At 57.2% G+C, this 23,301-nt stretch overlaps 1 protein-coding gene across 3 annotated transcripts; it reads right to left on the minus strand.

Moving 5' to 3' along the window:
• Positions 1-4,174: 4,174 nt before the first annotated feature.
• LOC145537801 (putative bifunctional dTTP/UTP pyrophosphatase/methyltransferase protein) lies at positions 4,175-22,693 on the minus strand. 3 transcript variants are annotated; one of them, XR_014076426.1, is made up of 14 exons: positions 22,510-22,693; positions 20,893-21,024; positions 18,330-18,377; positions 15,848-15,912; positions 15,246-15,307; positions 13,437-13,545; positions 12,014-12,398; positions 11,023-11,185; positions 9,202-9,365; positions 7,667-7,799; positions 6,538-6,681; positions 5,410-5,519; positions 4,726-5,100; positions 4,175-4,358 (listed from the first exon to the last, which is right to left on the minus strand). XR_014076426.1 is itself a non-coding variant. In XM_081568670.1 (13 exons), the coding sequence occupies exons 1-12, from the start codon at positions 22,600-22,602 to the stop codon at positions 5,437-5,439; spliced, it is 1,581 nt and encodes a 526-aa protein (XP_081424796.1). In that variant the 5' UTR covers positions 22,603-22,693; the 3' UTR covers positions 4,175-5,100; positions 5,410-5,436. The 3 variants fall into 3 exon arrangements, 2 of the variants coding, with proteins under 2 accessions (XP_081424796.1, XP_081424795.1); XM_081568670.1 differs by having other exon boundaries at positions 4,175-5,100; XM_081568669.1 differs by having other exon boundaries at positions 4,175-5,100; positions 5,410-5,532.
• Between the last annotated feature and the right edge of the window lie 608 nt (positions 22,694-23,301).

Here is a 23,301-nt window from a genome sequence, read left to right on the forward strand (position 1 = left end):
GACGTTGATGTTAGGAAGGCCTGAAGGCCTTGTGCATATGGTGTTCGGTCAGGCGTGTCTGACCCTTTGTGACTCTGGAATTTAAAAAAAAAAAGTACAATTTGAGAGTTGTGAGTTAAGTTTTATTTGGGGCAAGATGAGGACTGCAGCCCCGGGAGGCGGCATCTCAGGTAGCTCTGAGAGACTGCTCCAAAGCGGCAGTGGGGGAAAGTCAACATATGAGGTTTTGGTGAAGGGGGAGTTCAATGCCATGAAGCACTCAGTTTACAAAAGGTTTTTGTTAGTCTTGAAGATCTGATGTCACCGTGAAGGGATTTAGTGATTCTCTAGGTATGAAGGAAATGGCAACCCACTCCAGTGTTCTTGCCTGGAGAATCCCAGGGACGGCGGAGCCCGGTGGGCTGCCGTCTATGGGGTCGCACAGAGTCGGACACGACTGAAGCGACTTAGCAGTAGCAGGTATGAAGGACTAATGTTGAAGCTGAAAGTCCAACCCTTTGGCCATCTGATGCGAAGAGCTGAGTTCATTTGAAACCACCCTGATGCTGGGAAAGGTTGAAGGCGGGAGGAGAAGGGGACGACAAAGGATGAGATGGTTGGATGGCATCACTGGCTCGATTGGCATAAGTTTGAGTAAACTCCACGACTTGGTGATGGACAGAGAGGCCTGGCGTGCTGCAGTCCATGGGGTTGCAAAGAGTCGGACACAACTGAGCAACTGAGCTGAACTCGGCTAGATATGAGGAATTGCAAGGATTGAGATCATAAAATCTGTTCCTAAAAACATCCAACTAACTAAAGACCTGTCCCACCACATTCCCTGGAGCACAGAGTGCCTCACTCCACCCTGAACTTCCTCAGGGATTGTTGAAGGTCAGCAGCGATAGCAGCATGGGTTTGATAGCAGCATGGGGTTCAAACTCCGTAGAGGCAGATGTTGTTCAGTCGTCGGCAATGCTCTTTAAGTGCCAATTTGTAGTTGACACGACCCCGTAGACCTTAGCCCTCCAGGCTCCTCTATCCATGGGATTCTCCAGGCAAGAATACTGGAGTGGGGTGCCATTCCCTTCTCCAGGGGATCTTACCCACTCAGGGAGTGAACCCAGATCTCCTGCACTGCAAGCAGGTAAGCAGCTTCTTTTACCATCTGAGCCACCAAAGGAAGCCCCTGTGAACTCTACTGAATTATAAAGAACTAAACAGCCCAAGTCCTAAGTGTATCATCCTGTGAATTTCCACAAAGCGAATGCCGAATGCCGGGGTGTGTCAGCAGCCAGGTCCAGGAAAAAAAAAGTCTTTGTAGCAATGCGGGTGCAAGAATTATTTCTTACTTTGCCTCTTTCTGCCCTGTTGCTTTTTTCTCTTTCGATCCCCTTCTTTCTTCTTTATGCCCCTCCTGCCACATTGGCTCAGATGGTCAAGAACCTGCCTGCAGCGCAGAAGAGGCAGGTTTCAATCGCTGGGTGGGGAAGATCCCCTGGAGGAGGGCATGGCAACCTAGTCAGGTATTGTTGCCTGGGAAACCCATGGACAGAGGGGCCTGGTGGGCTGCAATCCACGGGGTCGGAGAGAGACGGACACGACTGAGTGACTGACACTGTCTTTGCTGTCTCACCCCTTCCTCTCTGTCCTTTCTGCCGCCCCGCCCTCCTCATGAGGGGTTCTCCTCCAAGTGACACGGGAGGGATGGATGCTAGGGACCAACCCACAAGAGCCCAGGCCCGCCCCCCCACTCCCAGCCGGTCATTCCTTTCTCCAGCCTCCCCCTCCCCCGCCAGCCTTCCTAGGAGAGGCAGGTAAGAGGTGTGGCCGGGCCCCAGAGGGGTGGGGACGGATCAGGTGAAGGTGAGGATCAGCGGGTGAGGATCGCAGCGTGGGGAGGGCCTTGATGTTCTGGCCTTTTCTGAGGCTTCACTGGGGCCTGGGGCCTGGAGGACGGAGCTGGGTGGTGGCCCAGCCCGGTTCTGGCCAGCCGCGACCACACGGCGTTGGAAGAGAGGGCGAGGCTGCCCCTGGTTCTGGGCGGGGGCGGGTCACTGGCTCCGGGGCACGCCCAGGTGAGGAAGGTGTGTCTCCTGTCATCTGCAGTTTGTACACAGTGGGGCACCCGCCTGTCTGGGCGGGGCGGGACCCCGAGATGGTTAGCACCACCCGCTGAGCCAACGAGGAACAGCCAGCCAGCTGGAGCTGGTCCTTCAGGCTGGGAGGCCCTGGCAGTCCGCACTTTGCTTTGAGAGTCGGCGTTGGGCACACCAGGACGGCTCTCTGCAGCCTCGGGGGTGGCGGTGGTGGAGGCGGTTAACTTCTGGGCCACTCTGTCTCCTCCCCTGGGTGACAGACCCCCTTCCCTGTGGCCCCACGAGCATTCCAGGGGCCACCCCATCCCCGCCCCCCGCCCAGGTCAGCAGCTTGCTGTCTGCGGGAAGGACCGAACGAATGTGACATCTGTCCTGGTTGCTAACTAGGGCGTGGAACATGTTTCTCCTTTAGAACGTGGGCCTTCGATGGATGTCTGCTCCCTCTGTGTGTTCTGGGAGGACGGGTGGGGGGCATCGGTGACCCAGGCCGTGCGCTCCACTAAGGGCTGACCCGGGAGGGCGGCAGGACCACAGACACCCCGGGTATTGGGGAAAAGACTGTGCACCCGCGGAACTGTGCACCCAGGTAGACCGAGGGGTGGGATGGGGATGGTCAAGGGAGGTGGGACGGTGGGTGAGGGGGTGGGGAAGGAAGGGGTTATGTTCTGGGACTCCGGGGGGCTGGGGTGCAGAGACTGAGGGCTGGCCCCCATTCCTCAGCACCATCCCAAGGGGTAATTACGACGTGCACAGCATGAGAGGCTGCGTATCTGAGAGATGGTTTTTGCCATCTGGCTGCTAACTCATGTCCGACTCCGCGACCCCACAGACTAGCCAGAGTACTGGAGCAGGTGGCCATTTTCTCCTCCAAGGGATCTTCCCGACCCCGGGATCGAACCCGGGTCTCGCATTCCAGGCAGATTCTTTACTGTCTGAGCTACCAGGGAAGCTCCAGTAGTCTTGCCTGAGAAATCCCATGGACAGAGGAGCCTGGAGGGCTACAGTCCGTGTGGGTTGCAAAAAAAAAAGCCGGACAGGACTCAGCGACATCTGAAAGATGGGTGGGTTAACTAAAAGAAATGCGGAGGTGGTTAAAGATGATCGGATGAGTCACGGAAGGGCTGAGGGGGGCACTTGGGGGCGCGGTGCACAAACCACGCTGTCAGTCAGTCCTCCGTGTCAGCCAGAGACTGGATCGTGCTGTGCTAAGCAGCTTCAGTCGTGTCCGACTCTCTGCAACCCCATGGTCTGTAGCCCACCAGGCTCCTCTGTCCATAGGATTCTCCAGGCAAGAATACTGGAGTGGGTTGCCATGCCCTCCTCCAGGGGATCTTCCCAGTCCAGGGTCAAACCCGGTTCTCCTTCATTGGCAAGTGGGTTTTTTTTGTTTTTTAATATTTTACCACTAGCGCCACTGGGATCAGACCCTGCCTTTAAAGGACCTGGTCTGGTGATTGATGGGTGGCCCGCTTGGTGATGGTGTCTGGTGGAGACCTCAGGGACCCTAGGAGGGAACATTGGTGGGGTGGGCAGGCCGGATGCACTGCTGAGTCAGGAGTCACCCTTGTGGCCTGTTGTCCTGCCCACCCAGCCACCCCAGACGAGTGGAGAGGGCAGATGTTAGCCAGGGATGCGTCCAGACAGCCCTCTGTGCAGTGGGCAGTCCGTCATCTGCTGAGTGAGTGAATGAATGAATGAATTGCACCTGGAGGGTGGGGCCAGGCCCAGCCGAATTCTAACCCAGAAATCCTTATGGACTTAAGGACACAGGAACGCGTGTGCACCCTCAGGTGTACCCCGTGTCACTCAGACGTCCCTGAAAATACTGCTTGTGGACGTCTGCGTGCTCAGTTTGCTTTGGTCGTGTCTGACTCTCTGCGACCCATGGACTGTAGCCCGCCAGGCTCCTCTGTCTGTGGGACTCTCCAGGCAGCAATCCTGGAGTGGGTTGCCATTTCCTCCTCCAGGGGATCTTCCCGACCCAGGGATCGAACCTGTGTCTCAGGTCTCCTGCATTAGCAGGTGTGTTTTTTACCCCAGCGCCACCTGCTTGTTGATGTTCTAAGTAATGAAGAGACAGGTTGTGTGTCCGTCAGTCATATTTCCACTTCTCGCCTTTTAATGTTTTTTTTTTTTTTTTAACTGCAAAGAGTCCGATCACCATAAGGAGCGTGAGGCGAATAAGGCCCCCACGGGCCGGCGTCCCTCGCTTCCGCAGACGTTAGCTGCCGTCAGCCTCCGGCTGGGCGTCTCGCTCGGGCGTGTCCTTGGCTCACGGGCCTGGTTGTGGGTGTGCGCACTGCTGCAAGGACTCTCGGGCTGGGGTGGGGGGCTCGGGTACCCCCCTCCTCCGCGGGCGGGTGTTCTGACCCCTCTGGTTAGAAGGGCAAGTTTATCCTAGGGAACCTGGTGTCTGGAGGGGCCGCGCCCCCATACGCCCCCGGGGGAGCAGAGGGCTGGCTTTGCACGTCCCTCGTTCTCACTAGGGGCCCAGCCCGGCTGCGACCAGGCGCCCTCAGGAGAAGGACCGCACCCCCTTGCTTTCCCGGGGGTCCCCCCTGTCGGTCGCCTCCACCCCCGGGGCGCTCCAGGCCCCTCTCCGGGTCCCGGCGACCCCCGCCCCAGCAAGCACTCCCAGCCCACGTACCCTTCCCCTCCCGGGTCGGGGGCGCATCTCCTGGGTCCAGGGTGCCCCTACAGACGCGCGCGGAGACTGCCTGCCTTCCGCCTCCTTTAATAATAGCCCCGCGCGGACACCTCTTCTGGGGGGAATCGCCCCCGCCAGGCTCGCGGGGCGACCCTCAGGGTGGGGCCCGGGTCCCCAGGACCACGTGCAGCAGGTCTCCCGCGCGCGCCACCTGCACGTCCTGGAAGCCGAGCCGCTGCAGGAGGCGCCGGTACTGCCCGGGCCCCCGGGGGGGCCGCCCCACCCCCAGGGTCCGCAGGCCGGGGGGCCTCCGCGCCGCCCCGCCGTCCCCCTCCTCCTCTGCGGAGGCCAGTTCGGCCAGCAGGAGGCCAGCTCCTGGGGAGACAGAGACACAGAGATAAGGCGGGAGGGACGGGCAGGCGACCCAGGACCCAGCCTGCGGGTGCCCCGGGGGCTCCCGGCGGGAGGACTTCCCTGTGGGGAAGGTGGGAGGAGTTCTGACCGACCACTGGGAATCAGCTGAGTCCCGGGCAGACGGTACACTGGGCACCAGCCCGCGGGCTGGATGAGTAGAGAGGCTGACTGAGTAACATTCATTCGGTTTCTTTTTTTTTTTGATGGGAAATTGTCTTTGAGTGTGAAGAAAGGCAAGTGCACGAGGAAAAGGCAAGTCCAGGGTCTCACCTGGTTTGCAGCTGCCGGAGACCCGGCTCAGGAGCCCGTGGAGTCTGTCGTCCGGCCCGTCGTGCAGGAGGCTGCAGAGAATGTACAGGTCCGCGGGCGGGAGGCTGTCGCTGGAAAGGTCACCTGGGTTACACACAGACATGGCGTGGAGGCTACAGGGACTGCTTCTGCAGCCAGCGTTCTACACACAGATGTAACACACAGACACACAGCTACACAGCTATACACAGACACAGCTACACACATACAGCTACACACACAACACACAGACACACACAGCGACACACAAGTACAGATGCACAGACACACACAGAAACACAGATATACACAGACCACAGATATACAGGGACACACACTGACGCATAAACACACAGAAGCACGCATATGTACACATACGTGCACACCCAACACCCTGGTGGCTCAGACAATGAAGAATCCACCCCCAATGCAGGAGGCCTGGGTTCGATCCCTGGGTGGGGAAGATCCCCTGGAGGAGGGCACAGCAACCCACTCCAGTATTCTTGCCTGGAGAATTCCATGGACAGAGGAGCCTGGTGGGCTACAGTCCACGGGGTTGACATGGAGTGAACAACTAACAGTTTTTCACTTTACACACAGAGACACAGCAACGCACAGATACACACACATATAGACACAAAGACACAGAAAAATACACATATAGACGCATAAACTCATGGGTCCATACACATTTAGACACACACAGACCACATATGCATGCATATACACACATCCAGACACACATGCACACACAGGCACAGAAACACACAATACACACTCAGATACAGACAGAAATGTATACACAGAGACACACACACACACACTCCATATGTGTGTGCGTGCTCAGTCGTGTCCAGCTCTCTGAGAGCCCATGGACTGTAGCCCGCCAGACTCCTCCGTCTGCTGGATTTCCCAGGAAAGCATGCTGGAGTGGGTGCCATTGCCTCCTCCAGGGGATCTTCCCAACCCAGGGAACCGAACCCGCGTCTCTCGCTTTGGCAGGCGGGCTCTTTACCGCAGAGCCACCAGGGAAGCCCTACTCACCCCGTACAGGAGATAAATAAGGTCGCCCAGAGAGTGACACCTGGCACACAAGGCTGCCGCACTGACCTGGCACGAAGTGGACCCGCTCTGACGGTCGTGCGTCGCTCTGAAAGTCCCCGGCAAGCTTGATGACCTCTGGGAGGTCAAACACGGTCACCTGCAGATGCGGGTGCCTCTGGACAAGCTCGTGGGCCAGGGCGCCCGTGCAGCCTGTGGGAAGAAACGTGGACTCTGGACCATCCTGGCCTGTCTCCAGAGGTCCAGCTCTGGCACAACCAAATCAGCGCTCTCGCACATGACCTGAGCCTGTGTGCTCAGATGAGGTCAGCCAGTGGGTAGATCTCTGGTGTCTCAAACTCAGCGCTGGCCTGAGCCAGGTGAGCAGGGTGGAGAGTGATCCACGGGGAATCCTTATAGCAAAGTTCTAGAGAGTTATACTCTTTCCTTCTATGTTCTGTTGCGGGAATGCAGATGGGATGGCTGGTGCCACAGCAGCCACTCTGGGCCACCAGGAGGAAAGATGTGCAGAGAATGGGAAAACGCAAGCTGGTAGCTCAGGAGCCCTCCTAGGACCCCAATCCCACTCCATCCCTTGGGAAGGCATCTGCTCCTCCTCTGTCTGCCGTCCTGGGGGAAGAACTGGCTGGGATGACACGGAGGATGTGTGTGTGGCATAATTAGACCTCATGAGATGACAGCAGAGAGGTTCCATGGTCCCCTCCTCTGCTTGGCAGCCCCCAGGAAGGGTCCTATAACCTCTACGAGGGTCCTGAGCCATCCCTGGGACCTCCTAGCACTTGGGAATATCAGCCCAAGCCCCGCATCCATGCTGGATACATTTACATCCTTAGGTGGTTTGTAGACATAAACCCATTTTCCAAGTCTTGTTAGTAGGTATTGTGTGTTAGTTGCTTAGTCGTGTCTGACTCCGCAACCCCACGGACTGTAGCCTAACCAGGCTCCTCTGTCCATGGGAATTCTCCAGGCAAGAATACTGGAGTGGGTTGCCATTCCCTTCTCCAGGAGATCTTCCCGACCCAGGGATTGAACCTGGGTCTCCTGCCTTGCAGGTGGATTCTTTACCATCTGAGCCACCGGGGAAGCCTATCTGTAGGTAAGGCGCCCGCAGCTTCCGACAAGAGAAGGAACGCTTGCAGCCGTTTGCCCCTGACTCCTGACGGGCGAAGGGATGTACCTCCCAGGTGGCAGGCAGAGGTGAACGGGGACAGGTCGAAGGTCGTGACCACGTGGTGGGCAGTCAGCTTGCTGAGGCCGTGCGAGGCCCTCATGAACTGCAGGGTCGCCTCTGTGCTCCGCTTGTGGGGGGCCTGAAATGGAACAGGATCTGAGGAGAGGCCCACCGGGGGCACAGGCAGTCCTGCACCCAGGATGACGTTCTGCGTGCTCTTGAGAGCAGGGGGCTTCGTGGGCTTCCCTGCTGGATCAGACGGTAAAGAGTCCGTGGGCCATGCAGGAGACTGGGCTCCGTCTCTGGGTCGGGAAGATCCCCTGGAGGAGGAGACGGCACCCTACTCCAGTGCTCTGGCCTGGAGGTGGCATCTCTTGAGGGCAGGGGGCTTCGTGGGCTTCCCTGCTGGATCAGACGGTAGAGTCCGCGGGCCATGCAGGAGACCTGGGCTCCGTCTCTGGGTCGGGAAGGTCCCCTGGAGGAGGAGACGGCACCCCACTCCAGTGCTGTGGCCTGGAGAATCTCATGCACAGGGGAGCCTGGCGGGGTACAGTCCACGGGGTCCCAAAGGGTCAGACACGACTGAGCGACTAAGCATGTGGGGCTTGCTAGGCGGGATGAGGGGGGCAGACCAGATGGGCAGGGGTGTGGGTGACAGGGCAAGGGACGGAGGGGAGGACAAGACGTCCATCGAGGAGCCAGGAACTGTGTGCTCACCGGACACTCAACCCACCCTCGCCGGGATCTCAGACATCCAGCTTCTACAACTGCAGGAAGTAAGTGTCTTTCATTTCTAAGTGAAAAGAAGCTGAGACGTCGCTGAGTCGTGTCAGACTCTTGGCCACCCCGTGGGGTGTCCAGTCCATGGGATTCTCCAGGCCAGAGTTCTGGAGCGGGTTGCTGTCTCCTCCTCCAGGGGACCTTCCCGACCCAGGGCTCGAACGCAGGTTTCTCCCGCGTTGCAGGCAGAGGCTTTACCGTCTGAGGCATCAGGGAAGAAGCAACTTGCTCAGTCGTGTCCGACTCTCTGCGACCCCATGGACTGTACAGTCCATGGAATTCTCCAGGCCAGAATGCTGGAGTGGGTGGCTGTTCCCTTCTCCAGGGGATCTTCCCAACCCAGCGATCGAACCCAGGTCTCCCGCATCGCAGGCGGCTTCTTCACCAGCTGAGCCACCAGGGAAGCCCCCCCAGACCCACTGAAAACCCTCACGAGGCTCTCTCTGGAGGGTCGGGAGCCAGGAGGCAGGGCAGGGAAGGATTTGCAGACTCTAAGCTCACAAGGCACAGTCTCTACACAATCTAACCTCACGGAGGAAACGGGGGGCATTGGCTTGAGGCAGCCCCTTCATGGAACACCCTCTTCGGGAGCTGTGGGTGGCCGGCTGACCCCCGCACCATCCCTGGGAACCCGCGTCTGCAGCCTCCCACCGGGATAACGAGTTTCGATGGTCCCCGGGTCTGGGATGCTTTCGGGGCCCGTGGCCAGTCCATCAGCGGCAGAGACGGCATGTGAGAAGCAGCGTCAGGTTCTGGGGTACCTGCAGCAGCGGCTCTGGGGTCCACGCCGCCCCCTCCCGCACGGCCTGGCCCAGGTGCGTGAAGGCTCCCCAGACGGGCCCGTCATGGTACGCGGCCAGGCCGTGGAGGGTCTGCTTGCCGTCAGACGTCAGGTGCAGGCTGGCCGTCTCCGTGTTCCTGTAACCTGAAGGGATGGGGTGTCGTGGGACCCCCGTAAGGGCTCCCCTGAACATCAGAGGGACAGGGTGGGGGAAGCCGCCACTTGGGGTCCCGGTGGTGTTGGCGCAAGCATCGTCCGGCTGACAGCGTGACACCCTCACACGCGTCCGACTCTCTGCGACCCCCACGCACTGTAGCCCACCAGGCTCCTCTGTCCGTGGGGTGCTCCAGGCCAGGACACTGGAGTGGGTTGCCATGCCCTCCTCCAGGGGATCTTCCCGACCCAGGGTCTAACCTGCATCTCCTGCATTGGCAGGCGGATTCTTTACCACTGAGCCACCTGGGAAGCCCATCTATGTATCAGCCTGTCCGTTTATTAGCTGTCAATCACCTCCATCTCTCTCATCTGTTAACTATCTGTCGGTCAATCTGTGTATCTGTCACCTACCTGTTTATCAGCTATCATCTGTGTGTGAATAAATCTATTTACCTATCATTTGTCTTCTCTGCTCATTTATCCATCAACGTATCTGTTACCTATTCATCAATCCCTCCATCTATCACCTATTTACCCATCATTTATCTATCTACCCATCTAGCTATCATCTCTGTTATCAGTTTATATCTACTGATCTATCAATTTATCTATTACCTATTTATCCATCCACTGAGCCTGTATTTATCATCTGTCTGTCTTTCTGTCATCTGTCCATCCACTTACCCTATTATCTGTTTATCTGTCTGTCCTCTATTTATTCATCAGCTATCTGTCTGGCTACCTCTCCTTCAACTATCTATTCATCCATCTACTTGTCTATTTACATACCTGTACATTCACCTATGAATCAATCAACATCTCTGTTGGTTATCCATCCACCCATCCATCTATTGGGCTCCTGAGGGGTCTCAGCGGTAAAGAATCTTGTTGCCAATGCAGGAGACACAGAAGACGCAGGTTCGATCCCTGGGTGGGGAAGATCCCCTGGAGAAGGGAATGGCTGCCCTCTCCAGTCTCTTGCCTGGAGAATCCCATGGACAGAGGAGCCTGGCGGGCTACAGTCCGTGGGGTCGCAGAAAAGCTGGCCACGACTGAAGCGACTGAGCAAGCACCATCTGTTACCTGTTTGTCCATCCATAAACCATCTGTTTATCCATCATCCATCCATCCATTGACCTAAGTATCCTTCTACTATCAGTCAGTCTCTAGGCTTTCACCTCACCTGTCTGTGTATCTGAACAGGTAAGGAAGAATGCACGGGTATCTGCGCTGTGCACACATACACACCCTTCTAGCTGTTTCCTCGGAGAACCTTGAATGATAACAACCCCTCTGAGCCCATAAAGAAGTCTCTCTCTTAACATCACACACACACACACCTGTTTCCTCCTAAAATCTCTCACACACACATACACCCACACACGTTTCCTCCTAAACATCTCTCACACTCACACACACACACACACACACACACCCGTTTCCTCCTAAACCGCACACCCACCCACCCGTTTCCTCTTTGCCCCGCCCCCACCCCGGCCCGGCGTCTGGGACAGAGAGCCGCCGGTCTGCGCAGAGGGTCTGCGCAGAGGGTCTGCCCCTCTCTGCGCGGGAGCGAGCCACCGTCACTTGGGGGCCGGGTCCCACCTGCGGAGCTGCCGCGACGACACCCGGGAAGCCCCCTCACCTCTGTCCGACTTGTCCAGCAACCCCAGGGCCGCACAGACGTCAAGCAGGCGCTCAGTGCCGCCCACCGAGGCGGCGATTTCGCGGGCGACGTCCGCGGCCGTCAGGGGGCCTCGGTCTTTCAGTACATCGAACACGTTGAGCTTGCAAGCCGTGAGCAGGACCTGGCCGTGAGGAAGGGCCACCGTCAGGCTACAACAGGACTGACCGATCGCTTGTGACCCCCACCGACGGCAGGGAGTGGGGGCGGGACCGTCAGAAATGCCGCGCCCGTCAGGGACCCTTCCTCTGCAGAGCAGAGTTGGGTTTGGGCGCCAGCTTGCATAAGATTTGCTCCAGGCAAGAACAAGTCGGTGAGTGTCAAGGAGAAAAGCTCTCCCAGCAGAGAAAAACCCAATGCGCTACAGTCAAGGGGCGCGTGGTAGCTCCCCACGGGGCCAACGTCGAGGCCAGAAGCCCTGGGACCTCGAGATGGGGCTGTGTGTGCACTTGGGCGCTCTCTGCAGGACCCAGACTGTCCACGCCGCTCACGACACACCTCACGGGACAGCCTGACCTCCCTGGGGCTCTCCTAACAAAGGAACCTTCCCCGGACACATGCGGCACAGGGCGCTGTGAGCCCTGTCACCTACTGACACCCACGGAGACGTGATGGAGTGAAGGTCTGAGATGAGGTCCCTCCTGGATGGCAGTGGCCCTGAACCCCGGGACAGGGTCCTCATAAGACACGGAAGAGGAGAGACACGGCCACAGAGGAGAAACCACACGGAGACGCAGGCGGAGACGGGACGGAGGCGGCCACCAGCCCAGGGACGGCCGCCCGGAGCCCCCAGAGCCGGAAGAGGCGGGGAGGAGCCTCCCCTGGAGCGTCTGCAGGGAGCTCGGCCCTGGGACCCCTCGGCCCCAGGACTGGGGTGGGGGTGTGTTGGATGCCTGTGGTTTGAAGCGGCCCCTGTGCTGGGGGTCACCTGATCGCGAATGCACAGAGGTACCTTGGATGCTTTGAAGCCGTCCATCAGCTCCAGGAGGCCCGTGGGGAGTGGGGGCTGGCTGTCCGTCAACCCGTTCAGGTCTGCCTCCCAGGTGCCGGGAGCCCGCGGCTGCCTCCCGCCCGCCTCTGGGCCCCCGTTGGCCCGAGCCGGGTCGCAGCCGCCTCCCTCGGCGTCGCTGAGATCCTCGAAGGTGTCGATGGTGGCCGGGATGGGGTCGTGCTGGGCCCGCCGCGGGGCGCCGGGGGCCCGGGGTGCGCAGTAGAGGCGCGCCAGCTCCTTGCAGAAGCGGTTGAGTGGGAAGCCCACCACGTTGAGGAAGTCGCCGCGCACGTACTCCACCAACATCCCGCCCAGCGCCTGGATCCCGTAGCCGCCGGCCTTGTCCCTGCGCGCGTGAAGGGCCGCCACGGGGCGGGAAGGCAGGGGAGAAGAGATGGACAGCGGACGCTGAGCTTTGCTGGGTACGCACGCCCGGCCCGCGGGGAGCCCGCTGACCCCGGCGGGGCAGCCATGCGCCGGGGAGGCCGGCTCCAGGACCAGCCGGCAGGGGCATCCCTCGGTCCCGCCCCCAGGACGGGATGAAGGCTCCCCGGCGGCTTCTGGGGGCGAGCGAGGGGGCACCTGCCCCCACGCCAGGCCGGGGTCTCCTGAGGGGGTGGGCTTTGCCCACAAGAGACCCGGGCCCCGCAGTGGGGTCTTCCCGCATCTCTCTGCCCAGAGCCTCAATACGAGGATTCCTCGCCGGGGTCCACAGCCCGGGTCTTCCCTGAAGCCTCTGCTGAGACCTCCTTACAGGGGAAGAGGGGTCCGTCCAGCGCCTCCATCCATCCTAAGCCCCCAGCCCTTCTCAACCCTAACCACCCCCCTCTTCCCACAAACCAGGGCCCACAGAACAGCAGGAGCTGGGATTTGGGGTGCGGGGGGTTCCCTCGAAATGGCAGCGGGTTTCCCAGGTGGCACTCGTGGTAAAGAACCTGCCTGCAATGCAGGAGACCTGGGTTTGATCGCTGGGTGGGGAATATCCCCCGGAGGAGGGCATGGCAACACAGTCCAGTATTCTTGCCTGGAGAATCCCATGGACGGAGGAGCCTGGAGGGCTACAGTCCATGGGAGTTGCAGAGAGTCGGACACGACTGAGCGCCTGACTCTGACACTGGGCAGGGAGAACTGCCCGACCCACAGCGGTGCCCTTTGCTGGGGGAGACGGCAGTGCTGTGTGGACGGGGGTGGGTGGGTAAGACATCCTTCCATCCTTCCATCTGCACGCTGCCTGGCCCTGGGCCCCTGGGCACGATGTGAGCACAGGCCCCCAGCACACGCTCAGCCCCGGCCCCGGCCTGTCTCCTGCCCACCGTGGGCATTCAGCACCGCAGCTCTGGACAGAGACTGGGTTCAGCACCCGCGGCTGCGGACAGAGACTCACATGGGCTCCCCACTGTCGATGTATTCCCAAAGCAGCTCCTCCGACAGCTCCGAGAACTTCACTGTGGTCTCCTCATAGAATTCGGACACCTCGGTGTCCAGCCGGCCGTCTGCAAGGAAGCACGCAATGCGGTGAGGGGACGCAGCCGGTGCCTGGGGGGCCCGCGGGTCTAACCGTTTGAGCCCGGGAGGAGGCAAGCCTGATGCTGAAGCTGAAACTCCAATACTCTGGCCCCCTGACACAGAGAGTTGCCTCATTGGAAAAGACCCTGATGCTGGGAAAGACTGAAGGCGGGAGGAGAAGGGGACGACAGAGGATGGGGTGGTTGGATGGTATCACCATCTCAATGGACATGAGTCTCAGCAAACTCCGGGAGTTGGTGAAGGACGGGGAAGCCGGGCGTGCTGCAGTCCATGGGGTCGCACGGAGTCACACACACACACACACACACAATCATTAATAGGGGAAAAATGATTCTCCACTGTAGACAAGGGAAACAGAATAAAGCAGAAAGTGAAGTGAAAGTGTTAGTTGCTCAGTCATGTTCAACTCTTTGTGACCCCATGGACTGTAGCCCGCCAGGCTCCTCTGCCCATGGGATTCTCCAGGCAAGAAGACCAGAGAGACCGGTGTGGGTTGCCATGCCCTCCTCCAGGGGATCTTCCCGACACAGGGACCGAACCTGGGTCTCCTGTGTTGCTGGCAGATCCTTTATCGTCTGAGCCGCCAGGGAAGCCCATAAAACAGAAAACGAGCCAACAAAGTGGGCAAGCAGCAGAAACGCCTGCAGCCCACAGAGCCGGACGAGACGGGGCCTCTGGCTTCTGCGGGAATGTATGGAGTGGAGTTATCACGAGGACAGGATAATTCCAGGGTCTACATGAGGCTTTCGGCTGTGGGGTTGGAAATGCCCCACGCACACAGCACGCTGGGGACACACAGGCGGCGCTTGTGAAAAACCTCCACACCAGGTGTCCTGGGATCAAAGAGCGCGTGTGTGCAAGGTCAGTGTCCCAGTCGTGTCTGACTCTTTGCGACCCCATCGATCGTAGCCCACCAGGCTCCTCTGTCCATGGGATTCTCCAGGCAAGCATACTGGAGCAGGTTGCCATTTCCTTCTCCAGGGGATCTTCCCGACCCAGGGATCGAACTCCCGTCTCTTGTGTCTCTTGCATTGGCAGGCAGATTCTTCACCACTGAGCCACCTGGAAGCCCCCAGCAGGCTCAATGGTGCTCCTTAAACTTCACACCCACCTAGAGCCTCAGGATGGGACTTTATATGGAAACAGGGTCTCTGCAGACGTGATGAAGTGAAGGGTCCAAGATAAGGTTCCTCTTGGATGAGGGTGGCCCGAAACCCCATGACAGGGTCCTTCCTGGGGCTAAAATCTCTTTTAAGCAGCTTTAAACGTTATTCCTCAGGCTTTTTGTACTTTAAAAAAAAAAAATTTCTTTTCATCACGGTACGTCTTAACACCCGCCAACGGTAGCCAAACTTCTCCACCGTTCGGACCAGAGAGCTCAAAGGCAGGCTCTGGGCGAGTCGTGTTGGACGAGGTGACTGTCCCCCAAACCCCACATGGGCTCCACTGGATGCTCATGATGAACCCGCATATTTCCACGTGGGACCCCAATGTTCCCAGGCCAGATGGCAGGGCGGGCCCACGTGGTAGCAAAGACAGGGACGCCCACGTGGTAGCAAAGACAGGGACGCCCCAGGGCGCCCGGGTCCTCCCCCCAGGAGCCCCAGCTGCTCCCACGGTGGCCCTGAGTCCCAGGGGAGGTGGGGGACGCGGGCGGTCCCGGTACCTCTGGTGCAGCAGTGGACGATGGCCATGCCCGTGAACACGCTGTGCTCCTTCCCGCTGAGCCTGCAACACACAGCCGGACCGGACGCGTGACCGTCCGGAGTGTCTCTGGAATGCAGGGCGACCCCTGCCCCGCAGCACGAGGCCCCTGTCCACCCACCGGCCCCGCCCCCATCACCCCGGCCGCGCGATCACTCAGGAAACCTTCCCACGGGGACCGTGAAGCTTCCCCCGCAACACTGTGGTCACTGCGCTTTGAGAGGGGCTGGGGGGGTGGCTGGGCCATCTCACGGGACGGTCCTGGGCATGGACACTCAGCGTGGCCGAGCCAGGAGACCCTGAAAGTGGGGGGTGGCGTGGGGAGTCGGAGCCCTGTTAGAGTCAAAGTCGGTTCAAGGGCACTGCCTGGTACTCTGACCTGACCCAGGAGGGGCGGTCTATGGGAGACAGTGGACCTGAAGCCCGTGGGACACACGGGGACGTGATCGGTGATGGATGGGTGGACAGATGGGTGATGAGCGGATGCTGACGGCGAGTGGACAGATGATGAACGGCCCAGCCTCTGTCCCACGTGTCCCCGGAGGATGGCCGGGACCCACGCACCTCGACAGCATGCGGTAGGCGTCCTGCTTGTCCACCGGCTTCTCCAGGATCAGTCCCCCGACCGCCTGCGGGAGAAACGCCACAGAGAGTGTTGCTTCTGCTCCCCGAGCTGCTCTGTCCACCGTCTTAGACGCGTCTTTTTTTCCTTAATTTAGGTGAGATTCGTGTAACACGACCCTCACCACGTGACACGACACCGTGTGGCACATCCCCGCCGCTGGGTGAGGGTCGCTCTTGAGCTCCAGAAGGCTTTCACTGTCTGGGGCACCCCACGTCCACAAGCTGTCTCTCCCCACCTTCCTCCCCAGCCCCTGACAGCTGCTGATCGGCTTCCTTCCTCAGTGGGTTTGCCTACTCCGGGTATTTCATACGAATAGAATAACATACGTCCTGTGTCTGCTTCTCTCACTGAGCACTGTGTTCACGGTCCACCCATGTTGTAGCCTGTGTCGGGGCTTCACTCCTTTTCATGGCTGCATCATATTCCACTGTGTGGATGGACCCCATGCTGCTTATCTATCCGTCCATCCATCCATCAATCCATCCAACCATCTACCCGTCCATCCATCCATGCATCATCCATCCACCCATCTGTCAATCCATCCAACCATCTACCCGTCCATCCATCCATGCATCATCCATCCACCCATCCATCAATCCATCCAACCATCTACCCATCCATCCATCAATCCATCCATCCATGCATCATCCATCCACCCATCCATTTCTCCATCCAACCATCTGTCCAATTATCTACCCATCTATCTATCCATCCATCAATCCATCCAACCATCTACCCATCCATCAACCATCCATCCACTCATCCTTCCATCCACCCATCCATCCATCATCAATCCATCATCTATTCATCATCCATCCAACCATCCATTTATCCATCCATCTATCCAACTATTCATCCATCTATCTGTCCATCCATCCATCAATCCATCCAACCATCTACCCAACCATCCATCAATCCATCCAACCATTTAACCCATCCATCCATCCATGCATCATCCATCCATCCATCCATCCATCAATCCATCCAACCATCTACCCTTCATCCATCCACCCATCCATCAACCATCCATCCACTCATCCCTCCGTCCACCCATCCATCATCATCAATCCATCATCTATTCATTATCCATCCAACCATCTACCCAACTATCCATCCACCTATCATCTATCCATCCATCAATCCATCCACCCATCTACCCAACCATCCATCCATTTATCCATCCATCTACCTAACCATCCATCCATCCATCCATCAGCCATTCATCCTTCCATCCACCCATCCATCCAACCATCAACCCAACCATCCATCCATCTATCTATCCATCCATCAATCCATCCAACCATCTACCCATGCATCCATCCACCCATCCATCCACTCATCCTTTCATCCACCCATCCATCCATCATCCATTCACTCATCCATTTGTCCATCCATCCATCCAACCATCTACCCATCCATCCACACATCCATCCATCCACCCATCAACCCAACCATCCATCCATCATCCATCCACCCATCATTTATCCATCCAACCATCCATCCATCCATCCACCCATCCATCCATCAACCATCCATCCATTTATCCTTCCATCCACCCAACCATCCATCCATCCACCCATCAACCCAACCATCCATCCATCTATCCGTCATCTATCCATCATCCATCCACCCATCATTTATCCATCCAACCATCTATCCATCCATCCATCCATCTACCCAACCATCCATCCACCCGCCCACCCACCCATCAACCATCCATCCATCCATCCACCCACCCATCCATCAACCACCCATCCATTCATCCTTCCATCCACCCAATCATCCACCCACCCACCACTCATCCCACCATCAACCCAACCATCCATCCATCTATCTATCTATCCATCCGTCATCCGTCGACACACCCATCCAGGGACACTGCTGCTATGAACACCTCAGCAATGAGGCCCGGCATCCCTGGGTGATACTCACTGTCAGGCCAGCCGGGGTCTCAGACAGACGGCCATGGCCAGTGAGACGGAGCTGCTCTATGGATCACTGTGATGGCCCATCCAAAAGCCTGACTCTTGGCGGCCAAAACCCCTATCTTGGGGAGACTGCTTTTCCCCAGGTCCTGACCCCTAGCCTTGTGAACAGGACATTATTTGGCAATAGAATCTTTGCAGATGTAACAGAATTTAAGAGGAAGGTCGTGCTGGAGCCAGGTGCGTCCTAATCCATGATGGATGGTGTCCTCGTAAGAGGAGAGACACGGAGGGGAAGCCGTGTGGAGATGGAGGCAGAGGTGGGAGGGAGCCAGCCACCAGCCCAGGGACGCCCAGGAATTTGGAGGAAAACCATCAGAAGCCGGGAGAGAGAGAAGCCTGGGATGGATTCTCCCCCAGGTCTTAGAGAAAGAACCAGCCTTCCTGAGGCCTGGATTTCAGTCGCCAGCGACACGGAAAGCCAGAAAGCACTCACCACGATGGTGTCGGCTCCGATGACCACGTCTGGGGCCCGCAGGTCCTTCTGCAAGAAATGCAGACTCGGCTTTAGGCAGGACGAGCCTGTGTGTCTAACACATTTTCAGGTCATGACGCGCAGCACACAGCTTATTTATGGATCCAGTGTTGCTTTAGAAAGCAAGACTTGAGTGTCCTCAAGACACCAATCAAGGGAGAAAGTCAAAGTGAAAGTTAGTCGCTCAGTCGTGTGTGACTCTTTGCGACCCCATGGATTGTAGCCCACCAGGCTACAGGTCCACAGGATTCTCCAGGCAAGAATACTGGGGTGGGTCGCCATTCCCCTTCTCCAGGGGATGTTTCCTACCCAGAAATCAACCAGCATCTCCTGCATTGGTAGATGGGTTCTTGACCACTGAGCCACCACGGGGGCCCCAGTTATATATTACTATATATAATTATGACTTCCCAGGTGGCTCAGATGGTAAAGAACCTGCTTGCAATGCAGGAGACCTGGGTTTGATCCCTGGATTGAGAAAATCCCCTGGAGGAGGAAACGGCAACCCACTCCGGTATTCTTGCCTCGGAAATCCAATGGACAGAGGAGCCTGGTGGGCTACAGTCCATGCGGGTCGCAAAGCAAAGAGTCGGACATGACCGAGCAAATAACACTTCACACTTTCATACATAATTATTTATTATATTGCTTATAACTATTATAAGTAATAGGAAGCTACACTGATTCTATATCATAAATGACAGTTACATTAATCAGTACATTTTATAGTAACACACAGAAGCCAAATTAATTCTATATGAAAAATGATACTGTTATATTATTATAATGTATATAACTTACTATGTATGCTATATAGCATTACATACACTATACATAAAAGTGTATAGTATACAATATTATATATTTTGTATAGTATAGAGTAACACCTCATAATAGACAAGATATATTACTTCTACACTGTAAGCGATATGGTTGTGTTAATTGCAATTGGATATTCCATAATAACACTTATAGCAATACAGAGAATATGTTATTCCTATATTATAAGTGATGCTGCTATATTAAATACCATAATATATTAAATAGTAACACTAATATATAAGCAACACTGTTTCTATATCATAAATGATCCTGTTATATACTATAGTACATTATATAGTAATAGTAATAAACTAGTTACATTATTTTCTATATCATGATGCTGTTATATTAAATACCATAATATATTAAATAGTAACAGTAATAGATATGGTACATTATTTCTATATCAAATAGTAACAGGAATATATAAGCAACAGTTTCTATATCATAAATGATGCTGTTATATACTATATATCTATAATATGTATCTATATATCTATAATATATACTATATTAAATAGTAACAGTAATAGATATGGTACATCATTTCTATATGATAAATAATGCTGTTATATTAAATACTATACTATATTAAATAGTAACAGCAATATATAAGCTATATCATTTCTTTATCATCAGTGATGCTGTTAAGTAATAGACTATAGTATATTAAATAGCAACTAATATATAAGCTACATTGTCTCTGTATCATAAATGATGCTGTTATATTATATACTATAGTATGAAAGTGAAAGTCGCTCAGTGGTGTCTGACTGTTTGCGACCCCATAGACTATTATAGAGGCCATGGAATTCTCCAGGCAAGAATACTGGAGTGGGTAGCCATTCCCTTCTCCAGGGGATCTTCCCAACCCAAGGACTGAACGCAGATCTCCCGCATTGTAGGCAGATTCTTTACCAGCTGAGTCACAAGGGAAGCCCATACTATAGGATATAAATAGTAACAGTAATATATAACCTATATTTTTCTATATCATAAATGATGCTGTTACATACTATAGTATGTTATATAGTAACAGTAATAAACTGGCTACATTATTTTCATATCATGATGCTATTATATTAAATTCCAGAGCGACTGAACTGAACTTACAAAGTAACAGTAATAGACAAGCTGCATTATTTCCATACCCATAAACAATGCTGTCATAGTAAATACCATAGTATAATATATTAAATGGCAATTTAGTGTTAAAGCTACATTAATTCTATATCACGTTCAGTCGCTCAGTCCTGTTCAACTCTTTGTGACCCCATGGACTGTAGTCTGTCAGGCTCTTCTGTCCATGGGATTCTCCAGGCAAGAATACTGGAGTGGGCTGCCATTGCCTTCTCCAGTAGTCTATCCAGAATCCAGGGAATTCTGTATCATAAATGATGCTATAATATTAGTTACAGTAGCACACGGCATGGTAACACCTGGTAATAGACCAGGTAGATCAATTCTTTATCATGAAGACACTCTGATATGAATTGCAGCAGCACATTACATACTAGCAAAGTGACAGATAAGGTTGTATCAGCGATACCATCCCATGAATTACACGTGGCCACAAGACAGGGACACTCAGCCACGGAGAAGCTACATCCACTGCCTGCTGCGAAGGGCACTGATTTACAACAGGTGCGATTAAACCCTGAGGACGCCCTGCTAGCAGGAGACCCAGGAAAGCAGCCCTCGCCTGGTGCATCCGGTGGGCCACCTCCAGGGCCTTCTGCTTGGCCGTTTCCACGGCGTACGCGTGCGGGGTGGCGAACGAGGCCTTGGGCAGCTTCTCCTTGAACCTGGACGGGACCACCTCGAACCTGAGGCCCTGGAACAGGACAGAAGAGGGGTTGGGGGGGAGCCCCAGGACGCTGACAGGTGGGCAGGAACTGAAGGAACCCGCCGACTCCCGGCCGCTGGGTGAGTGTGACCGGTGGTGGGGTGGGGGTGGGGGGCCCGGGGACCCTGGTGGGAAGACCTCTGTGCACGCAGAGGCCAGCAGGGCAGTATTGATTAGGGTGCAGCCCCGCGGGGTCAAAGGGCTCCTGGAGAGTCCCACAGGCCGGCATTTCACCTTCACAAGGGTCAGACTACTGAGACCACAGCGCCTGCAGGAAAGGCCACGAAAAAGCCACAAACACGGCGGCGGCGAGCGGGGGAACAGCTGCGGCGCTTTACCTCGCTGCCCAGCACAGGTGACCCGGCGGTGCCTGCGGAAGGCGGGCCACGGACACCGCTGCCTCCAGAGTGCGGGCAGGGGGTCTTGACCACAGAGGGTCAAACTCCCCCTCCTGCACTCCCCACGCAGGGACCTCTGTGAGCAGCCAGCTGCTTCTAACTTTTCTGCACCCCAGCCCCTTCCCCACCTCCATCGTGGACCTCCCGGACCCCCAGTTAACCCCTGGGTCACACTATGAGACACCCCCCTCTGGTTCTGTACCCTCCCCGGGAAGTACATATAGCACCCGTCATTCTGTACCTACCCCCACCAAGCCCAGGTCACGCCCCCCCACCCAGATAGGGCCGCCCCATGCAGACCAAGCCCCGTCCAGGGGCTCTGTCCCCTTCCCCCCACCCCCACCAGCTCCTGGACAAATCCAGCTCAGGCACACAGACCTGGCCTTGGCCCTGCAACCCTACACACCCTAGCGAGTAGATTGCCAGGGCACTGAGCCCTGGCCGGAAGACCCTGGCCCTCCCCCGATCACGGACACCACAGATCTGGACCGTGGTCACTAGGGTCCTGCCCTCTGGCTACCTCAGGCCCCAGTCCTGCAGACCCCGGATGCCCAGTCACTTAGGCCTCCAGCCCTGCAGATTCCCCATGACCCTGCTCACCAGACCCTCAGTCACAAGGCCTCTGCCCTCAGACTCTGGATCTCTGACCCCGTCAGTCGGTCCCACCGCTGACCTCGGGCCTGCAAACACCCACCCCCTTTTACCCCACACCTCCCAAGTCAGTAGGACCCCCAATCACTAGGCACCGGCCCTGCAGATCCACCAAGGCCCCTGTCATCTCCCCGGCCGCCCCCCGCCCACTAAGCCTAGGTCATCAGGACCCTCGGGCACTCGTCTCCGGCCACCGGACACTGGCCAAAGACCTTCCCTAACTACTAAGACAGCCTCAGTTTCTAGGCCCCGGACCTGCAACTCTGGCGCCCATCCAGGAGGCCCGGGTCACGACGCCGGGAGTCCCGAGGCCTCCGGTCACTAGGCCTGGGTCCGCAGGCCCGGCCTCCCCAGACCCCGGCCCCTCCAGACCCCGGAACCCCCAGACCCCGGTGCCCCCAGACCCCGGGCCCAGGCCGCTCACAGCATTGCTGAGGATCTCCTGGCGGCGCGGGGAGGAGCTGGCCAACACCACGCGCTTCTGCTGCAGCTTCCTGATCACCGGGCACAGCGGCATACCGCCTGGCGCCCCTCGCTAGCCCAGGGAGCCCCGCGCCCCGCGCCCCGCGCCTAGAGAGCTGCGTGCGCAGCCAAGCGCGCCCAGCCCCGCGGCCCGGGCCCCGCCCCGGCCCCGGCCCCTGCGTGGCTCCGCTGCCGGCCGCTGGAGCCACGCCCAGGCCTCATCACCAATGAAACCCCGCCTCTGCCCTCACAGGCCCCGCCCCAGGCCCGCCCACGGCCGGGCCTCACCACCAATGAAGCCCTGTCCCAGGCCTCACCACCAACGAAGCCCCGCCTAGGCCCGCCCACGGCCCGGCCTCACCACCAATGAAAGCTCGTCCCAGGCCGGCCTCCAGCGAAGCCCCGCCCCTGCCGCTGGAGCCACGCAGAGGCCTCTCCGCCCCAGGCCCCGCCCCACCACGAGGCAGGTGGGGCTCCGGCGGCGCTTCCGGGCCGGCCGCGAACGAGGCCCCGCCCCACCCGCGAAGCCCCGCCCCAGGCAGCTGGGGATTCCTGCCAGGCCCGGGCGGAGGGCGGGGCCCGGGGCCCGAAGCCCGCAAGGCATCTTGGGAGCACAGGGTGGAGGGACGAGGTGAAGAAACCAGGTGTCGGTAAGAATCGGGGGCGGGGGGGTCCGCGTCCGCGCTTTACGGGCGGAGATGGAGGTTCCCGGAGTGCCGCGGGGCTGCGTGGAGACGGGGGTCTCAGAGGCGCG

This window comes from Giraffa tippelskirchi, chromosome Y (genome assembly GCF_054371585.1).
Source record: "Giraffa tippelskirchi isolate mGirTip1 chromosome Y, T2T-mGirTip1v1.2.pri, whole genome shotgun sequence".
Classification (NCBI taxonomy): domain Eukaryota; kingdom Metazoa; phylum Chordata; class Mammalia; order Artiodactyla; family Giraffidae; genus Giraffa; species Giraffa tippelskirchi.

Bases quoted from the DNA above. Each gene is read 5' to 3' on its own strand.
- LOC145537801 (XM_081568669.1), bottom strand. From the start codon at position 22,602: ATGCCGCTGTGCCCGGTGATCAGGAAGCTGCAGCAGAAGCGCGTGGTG. The intron at 15,913-18,329 runs GTGAGTGCTTTC...TTTCTCCCGCAG, and splicing joins TCGGAGCCGACACCATCGTG to GCGGTCGGGGGACTGATCCT. The intron at 13,546-15,245 runs GTACCGGGACCG...GCTTCCTTGCAG, and splicing joins CGTCCACTGCTGCACCAGAG to ACGGCCGGCTGGACACCGAG.